General features: G+C 45.8%; 1 protein-coding gene across 14 annotated transcripts in view; it reads right to left on the bottom strand.

The window, feature by feature from the left end:
- Window positions 1-8,611, bottom strand: part of LOC108937704 (protein scribble homolog) — a 71,918-nt gene extending 63,307 nt beyond the window's left edge. For 8 of the 14 annotated variants that reach the window (XM_018757775.2, XM_018757784.2, XM_018757774.2 and 5 more), the window contains exon 1: window positions 7,165-8,610. In XM_018757775.2, coding sequence (XP_018613291.1) covers window positions 7,165-7,323 — 159 coding nt within the window. In that variant the 5' untranslated portion in view covers window positions 7,324-8,610. Of the gene's footprint in view, window positions 1-7,164 lie in introns of all 14 variants that reach the window. The other 6 variants (XM_018757773.2, XM_018757772.2, XM_018757783.2 and 3 more) reach the window with 1 other exon arrangement.
- Window positions 8,612-8,736: the final 125 nt, after the last annotated feature.

Genomic DNA, 8,736 nt, shown 5'->3' on the forward strand with positions numbered 1-8,736 from the left:
AGTCAGGGATTCTTAGGCAAGGGCTTAGCCTCAAATAAGTTCACTGGGGATCCTGGAAGGCAGAGTGAAAAACAAGCTGGAGCTAAGTGCCATGCGAATCACAGGCTACGAAACGGAGCTCCCTGTAAACATCCACATACAGTACAGCATCTGTGTAGGTCTAATTAGCCATGTCATCCGCTAAGGTTACATACAGAAAGCCTGTTTCAAAGTGTAACAAATTCAATTTACAGAACACTCCACAGCTACATAAATTAAGGATTACAGAATCTTAAAATCTATGGCAGTTACAGGAATGGTTGCAATGAGACTGATTTATGGAATTAAGCTTTACATACTGCATGGAATCAACCATATCCATCCTGTGCTGTAAAAATCACATCTGAATCCCAACTCTCAGATGCAATCCAAATCAACTGGCCTACTGCGTGCATGTACTGCAATGAAGCTAAGAGTCAAGTCTTCCAATATGCTGCAATATAACTAGTTTTATGGGCCGAGTAATCTTTATAGCAACAGTGGTGAACAACATAACTGATGTTGGATCAGTCCAGCATCATGCGGTTTTCTGGGACTCAGTTTTAGTACAGCAGCTTCTAAATTACAATATACAATACATCTTGTCTGTTCATCTGTCCATTGGTCATCACTGATTCTATATAGCAGACAGCCCAAAGGCAACCTGGAAGTTTGCAGAGAACCCTGTATGATTTTTTTACATTAAAGCAGAAATCGTGAACCTGTCCTAGACTTAACACTCGCTAAAAGAAATTCATTAATTCTCTGCCTTATCGCTCAGTACATTCAAGTTTGAGAGCAAAATTATTCTAACAGGTGGGTCAATATTCTAGTCACCCATGTCACCTTCATCCCTTACTTTTTCCCCTCTTCCAACACATTTCATCAGCCTTTGACATTCACTTTTTCTAAGAGCAGAGGCGAAACATCAGTAGCTGCAGTCTGCAACTGGAGAGCTGAACAACGGGCAACTACAGGTAATAATATGCAAGCAAGCACATGTACTTGCATGCTTTCATCGTGCACTCAAAACGCGTTTGCGCACAAGTATCCGTGGTGACAGCAAGGCTGGAAGAGTAGACAACTGCAGGAGTGGGAGTGCACCCAACTCTGAGCACTCCCACTGGAGATGGACCAGTACCAGTTCAGCTGGTTCGTCAGGCCAGTTCTGCTCTGGTCATACAATGGGAGAGATTATCTGCAAGAGACACGCCCCGATGGATGACAAACAGAGAACATGCGGCTGAAAGAGGCAGGGGGGAAACCCACCCAATATTTACAGCACCGGATTCCTCAGGGATTTTTGCTGCCTGCAGATGAAACACACTTCAGGTTTAGACCGGATTAGATTTTAAGTAACTCTCATATTAAAACGCTAAAGAATTTCTGACTCAACACAAACAGGTAGATACATGTAAAACAAGCTGGTCCAAATGAAGGTGTGGCCCAGTACACCTGCCACATCACACCTAATATGCCAAGCAATGGGGCAGAGCAGGGACATCCAGTTTAAAGCTGTTATATGGTAACCCCAGAACCCCACACAGATCATGATGATGCTACCCTAGACTTCTCCTAGGAGGCCCACATTCACCGTGGGCCAGTCATCCGCCTCCCCTACGATCCCTTGTGTGAAGTGTACTTTGAGCCTAGGCTCCCCAGCCAGGCAACAGGGCCATAGCCACAGACAGGGAGACAAAGTCCCACAGTAAACAGCCCTCCTTCTACAGTGTCCAACAAGGGAAAACACACGTGCACACACACTGTTCTGGTTTCAACAGTGGTAACAAGTAGGATACACAGAAACACAAACATTTTCTTCCGAGACTTGCTCCAGCAGCTGTACACAAGACATGTTACATGTCACATAGTGATCTTGGGAAGCTGTGTTTGGGCTATATAGCGTCAATTTCACTGGCAATGGCAGCTCTGCCTGCCAGGTGGATGGAAAAAAAATTTTAATTGGTTCACTGTACTACGTGAAGAGGTGGGGTTAGTGGAACAAACACCACAGTAAAGATCAAACGTATCATGCCGTAAGCGAATAAGCTTGTCAGATGATGGATTCAGATGATATTGAGGACAAACATCACCTTGGTTATGTTTAAAGCAATTTTTGTAAATTATTATCTATATTATTCCAGTTTCTAGTATTTGAAACTAAGTTTCTGGGGTCTGGGGGTGCATCTCAAAGACCTTAGAGAAATTATACTGCTGAAGAGCACTGAAAATAAAGAAAGGTGAACAGGTTTTATTTACTCAATGGAAAAGTTAATATTCAAACAAACCTTACATTTCAGGGAACACCTACCAAACTAATATTGATCAGAGCGCTCAATGTAGATGTAATCCGTGGTTTTCACGGCTTGCCATCTGACTTATGTTAAAACAAACTTATTACTGTAACAAAGCAACACTACAGATATTCAGAAGTGGAAATTCTCCATCCTGAGCACAGCAGCACACAAAAAAAATATAAAAGCAAAATTGGTTGCAAGTAAAGAAACTATGTCCTTCCACCAGAAGGCTGCGATGGATACAGCAATTCTGATCTTGTGTTTCAGCATATATACACAACAAACTGGGAGAAAAAGACCCAAAAATCACCCAAAGAAAGTAAGGACATACAATAACTAGACCTACAAGACAAGAACAAGCTTTGGAGTATATGGGCTGTAACAAGTTATCTATATTCCTGGCTCAGAAGGATCTCCTGGACAGCCATTAGTCTGGATTCAAGGTCAACCTGATCTAAGTCTTGGTGATATCCAGCCAGAGTTATAGCAACTCCCTCCTGACCTTTGCTACCACACCTCTACAGCTGACAGAGAATGACAGGGTAAATACAATTTGTGCAGCAGCAAATTGTTCCCATCTATATCTTCTCTGTCTCTCTTCACCTTTCTGTAGGTGCCCATATCAACTTCAAGTCCTCTTTCAGTCAGATCTAGCAGTTCCAGAAACTTAAAGTGAACATAAGTTTTTAAAAAAAAAAAAAAAAAAAAAAAAAAAACTTTTGCATACCCTTTCAATTCTATATGTAGTTACTTGTGTAATATATGCAGACATAACCTTTGGTACTGGAAAAATTTACTACAGTAATTCAATATTGCATGTCTGCATATCACCGCCTCTGTTGGCGGATACACTTTTGTTTACTCTGAGTTGTACATTGCTTTGGAGAAAAGCATCTGCTAAGTAAATAAATATAAACAGGCTGCTTGTTTAGAATCTGACAAAGACAGCTTGCGAAAGGACCAACTACTTCCACAGAAATGATTTTGCATGAGCACCTTGCAAAGAGTACAAACTAATCCACAGTGGCACAGCGAGTAGCACTGCTGTCGCACAGCGCCTGGGTGGTGCGAAAGGACGTGGCTTCGATTCACACTCAGTCTTGTGGCGTTTGGAAGTTCTCCCCGTGTCTGTGTGGGGTTGCTCCAGTTTCCTCCCACAGTCCAAAGACACGCTGTTCAGGTTCCCCCATAGTGTGTGAGTGACAAAGAGAGTGTGTGTGTGTTCCATTGATGTATGGACGAGTGACCCAGTGTAAGTAGTGTATCTAGCAGTGTAAGTTACCTTGGTAAATAAGGTGTGTGAGCTGATAACACTACATAGAGCTCATTGGAAGTCGCTTTGGAGAAAAGCATCTGCTAAATAAATGTAATGTAGATGATGCATTTTTGCACTGCTCATTGCCAGTCTTGGATCAGTTTCCCCAAAAGATTACATTATGATGACCGTTAGTTCACAAACTTTCTAATAAACTTAAAATAAATCTTGTGCTTTTGGAACAGACCTTACTACTAAAAAGTCCATGATGCAAAGGATAACGAGAAACTCCATATCAGTGGCTTTGATGCATCAGTGTTACTTGGAACTGCATCGTCACAGAAGATGAATAGTTAAATAGTAATGAAAAACTTCTATGGATGCTGTGGATCTAGTATGACCTTCAGTATGACAGGAATTAAATCAGAGAACCAGAATGACATGGAAAACCTGGAATAGATGCATGAGACCTCAGTGGGATGTTGATTTCCCATCTGTTCAGATATTCAAGGCCCAGTGGACCATCCACAGAAACATTTGGTTCCATCAGAGCCAGTCTGCTGTAATCTGGACACTGCAACAACCTTGTCTGATGTTAGACATACTGTCTGTTCCCAAAAAAAGGATAACATCCATATGAGAGACTCAGTATTTGGCATCTAGGGACTTATATACAGAATGTAAATGAGCAGCTTGAGGGGTCTGATTAGTGCCATTTCAGATACTTTGGCTACATATTAGCCCACCCCCCAAAATCCAGTGGGTTCCATCATGTGCTTTGTTCAAAGCCTGACATAGGGGGCAAAACACTTGGCTGACTAACAAATGGGCTGAAAACCAATATTTTAAAATGTGCCTTTCACCTAAATACATTTTGCATTCCTAACTGTTAATGACAAAACATTAAAAAACAATATGCATCACAAGACTGAATCAATATACCTAGAGCACTCTGCTGATCAGAAGATCTGCCTGCATGTGCTCTCTAAAGGCAAAGGCAGTTCCATAGACCCATAGTATACTCAACCCACCTGTCCAGAGCTCCAGCACTCCTTTGCATTAATGCAGCATCTGCAGCACATACCAAAGCTGAGATCACAGGGAAGTCTGGAAGAACACCAGCATCCCTGTCCTTCCCCTTTGGTCCCACATAAGACATTGCACTTTGATGCCTGGTGGTAATAACACATTCCTACTGAAAATATCCAAAGGGGAGCACAACAGACATCTCTATGGAAAAAAACTGCAGCTTCATGGGCACTGTATCAGATACCCATCTAAGATAAGTCCCTATGCCTCTACTCTGTGAGATTTATAGTCCATTTTAACTAAAACACAATGACAGTAATGGTAATTTTCACCATGTTAACTAAGTGGAAGACTAATAAAAATACTGATGGATAAAGGGCATAAAATTGCACTATGAAAGTCTGCAGGGAACAACTGTATCATCAGAGGGAAGCACATATGCAACGTCTATGCATATCCTTGACACAGAAGGCAAACATGACATCTTGCAAGATCCAGTGAGATGCGTTCCCTCTTGACAGCTCCAAGGCTGCATGTCTGCTAATGTCACTGGCAGTTCCATCTGTCTCGATCTGTCTGTCTGTGGCTGTCGAACTGCATCTGCCAGCCTTCAGTTGCATATCGCCCCCCACAAGGAATGCTGCAGCATAGTGGCATTGAGACGCACAGTATGGATGCTCAGGGAACCCAGGACAAGCTACTACTCATAAGACAAATTAAAAATTAAGCAGATCTGTGTGGCCTGATCTGTTGAATTCCACAACTGTGTGTGCCCAAGTCCTCAGTCACCTCTCATCATCCTCAGACAGGGCCTGTGCTCATCAACAGGTCTATTGACAAACCACACACAGCACCTGCACACTGAGAACTTCACTGCAGCCCCAGGACGAATGTAAGAGAAATGGTAACAATGTCCTTCCACCTTTGAAGAGATCCATGAATTTAAAACATTGTGATAAAACCTGTGTTTACAGAGAGTTAATGACCTCAGAAACAGAAAGAACACATATTTTTAAGGCAGTAAATGGTGTCAGTCTACAGAAGGAACACAACAGATGACTCTGCCAGACCACAAGGTCTCGGTCACATTCCTCTCCATGATGCCACATCTAGTATCTCGCAAGACTTTAACCACAGGAGAAGAAAAGTGTCAGCCCCACCCAAGCCTCAACACCATGCCGGGTGGGGCTATGGCCAGGATTGTGTCACGTGAACAGCAGTATACTTTAACCAGCAGCAGGATGGCAAGTGTGGGCAGGGCAGAATTCATCCCAAAACAAAAATAAAAACAGATTTTGTGATCACAAGGAGAGAAGACACTGGATTTTTTGAGCACCACCAAGCTTCAGAATTTCAATACTTTAGATGAGCTCGTCATTCCACAGGATACAGCACTTTGTAACTTTACCGCAGCACCGTAAAACCAAACTAGCGTACCCCCGACTGCATTTTTCAGTTCAGTGCTAACACTGGCCAAATCTGGTCCAAAAAAAAAGTAAAATAAGTATTTTGGGAGAAAGATTAAATTACATTCCCTTCACCTTCCAGCACAAAAGAAATAAAAGACTAGCCGTTAGGAAGTTGCATGTCTGCATTGCAGTTAACCTTCCTTCCAAAAAATAAACAAATACAGCTACTGCTTCTTTATGCACAATATTAAATTCAAAAAGATTTCAAAAGCCCAGTGTGACACCAACAAACATCCCTGCAGTGCCAATCTATGGCATGTCTTAGGGAATGGAATTGAGGAGTCCCTCGGGTGCTGTTCAGAATTGAGATGAAACTTTAGACAATATCAAGGACCGTTATAACAATACATTTATTCACTTATCAAATGATTTTCTCCAAAGCAACACACATCTCAAAAACACAGAAGGTCAGAAGTGCCTCACTCTGCAACAAAAGTAGGTTTGGCCATTCTATCACACAACCGTGCCCTAAACTCCCTCCGCTCAGCTATAAGACCAATACTGGCTTGAAAACAGTACCAGACAGACTTGATGGGTTTATCTAACAGAAGCCGAGCCAAATTTACAAGAGGCTAACGTGATTCACGATGAAGAATGTAAACAACTCCACAAACTGCTTGCAGACAAAAGGCAACCTATTTTGGACTAGAAGCAGCTCAGGAGTGCAGGAGAGTGAAAATTACTCCCAAGGACTGCACCACCACCAAGACCAAAATTATGCAGCCGTCACAGTACAATCTTATGACTCATCTACCTTCGATGTGTTTGATTACCTTAACGTGCACAGACAACAGTTTTAAGAAGCAATGCAAGACAGTGTCCCATCCCCCCAAAAGCAAGCAAGGTTGAGCCGGCTGATGCGTGGGCCTACAGAAGTCGTTCAGCGCTACGACGACCGAAAGCACTTAAGACGCGTAGAAGCCCAGCATCTCAATGACCCAAAGTAAAGGGAACCTGAAAAATCTCGGCGTCACAACGACCCAAAGCGCTGAAAACTGGAGTGAAACCACTGAGCAGATCATCTGGAGAGGGTCATGGAGAACCTCTCTGCGAGACAAAAAGGGGAAAAAAAAAAAAGTCTTCTGCATCCGCGTACCTTGGGAAGGTCTCGGAGCTGGTTGGCATCCAGCAGGAGCTCCTCCAGGCTCCGGTTGTAGCGATATATCTCATCGGGCACCACCTGGAGCGAGCAGTGCCGCTTGTCCAGCGACTCGACGTGGCGGTTGCAGCGCCACAGCGGGATACACTTCAGCATCTCCGGCTGCGGCGGCTCAGAGGGGCTCTGGGGGCGATCGGTCGGTCAGGTGCTCCTCATCGGGCACAAAGGAGGTGGGATGGAGGAGGGAGGGATGGATGGAAGGAAGGAAGGAGGATGGATGGATGGATGGATGAGGTGGAAGCTCTCTACGGACCTCAAATCAAGAAGCCTCAAGGGGAGCCTGAAAAAAAGCCCAGTGTGGAGGAGGAGGCCATAAGAAAGGGGTAAACCAGATGAGAAAAGCCCCTTTGCCCCCAGACACTGCTTTCACAGGCCTCCACTCAGGTTTAATCCATTCGTCGAGCGTCCAGGCGCCGGAATTACACACAAAAAGCGTCTGAGGTAGTTTGTTTTCCGTTAAAACCAATTCTTTTTTTTAAATTAACAATTTAAAACGGCACAAGCAGCCGAACAAAGGGGGGGACGGCCGGCTCTCCCCTGTGTGTAAATCCAGTTATCGAGACGTTCTCCTGCACGCTGGAAAAGCCCAGTGCTTCGCTCTCTCCAGGGGACTCTTCGTGTTCCGACGACCCGGCTTTGACGAGGTAAAAGGCCGATGTAAGACGCCGCATTCACGGCAGCTACGACGGAGGAGCCTCAGGAGGGGGGGGGAGCGGTGGTCCCACAAGCCGCTCGAGCGCCGTTTTAGCGCCGTTCCTGCGCCTCGTGCCGCACCGCAGCGCCTCTCTCGCGCGCAGCCGCCGCGTCCTCTGTGGAGCCGCACTCCGGTCTCCGCGCGCTCAGGAACAGCGGCAGCGCCGCACCCGCCCGGGACCGAACCGCGGCGCGGCGCTCAACACAGCAGGCTCCCTGCCGGGAGCGCCAGCGCAGAGAGAGCCAGGCCGACCGACGAGGCTGGCGGGAGAGACGGAGGGCTGGAGGGTTCTCCGCCTCCGTGACTCACTCCTCTCCGGAGCGAGACAGGGGGGAAAGAAGTGCAGGGCGAGCGTCCCTCATCACCGAACGGCTTGGGCGAAATTCTTCAATATGATGATGCAAGTATCCCGTCGCCGACGGTGCCGCCTACGTGAAGGAAGCGCTAAACGGCTCTTTCTCTTTGCCCCCCCCCTCCGGTCGCCAGAGTTTCTCCCCAAGCTGCCCCCTCGACTACCGCAGCGTGCGAACCTCGGCGCTGTCTGGCAGCTCCGCCTCGTTGTTGTGGCGGATTCGCCCCCCAGTCGCCGCGCAGACCGCCGCTCTCATTGAGCCCAACGCGCGCATCGTGAAGCACAGCGCCGCCAAGCAAGTGAGGAGGTCTAACGACAGCAGCGGGACGAGCGGCGGGAAGCGGGACACTTCGGGGATGGAGAAGAGGGGGAAAAAAAAAAAAAAAAAAAAGTCACCCGCTCACTCTGTGTAGATGCTACGCAATAAGAACTGAAACAGCATTTTTGATTTTTTCAAAAACAC

This window comes from Scleropages formosus, chromosome 7, assembly GCF_900964775.1.
Source record: "Scleropages formosus chromosome 7, fSclFor1.1, whole genome shotgun sequence".
NCBI classification, from domain to species: Eukaryota; Metazoa; Chordata; class Actinopteri; order Osteoglossiformes; family Osteoglossidae; genus Scleropages; species Scleropages formosus.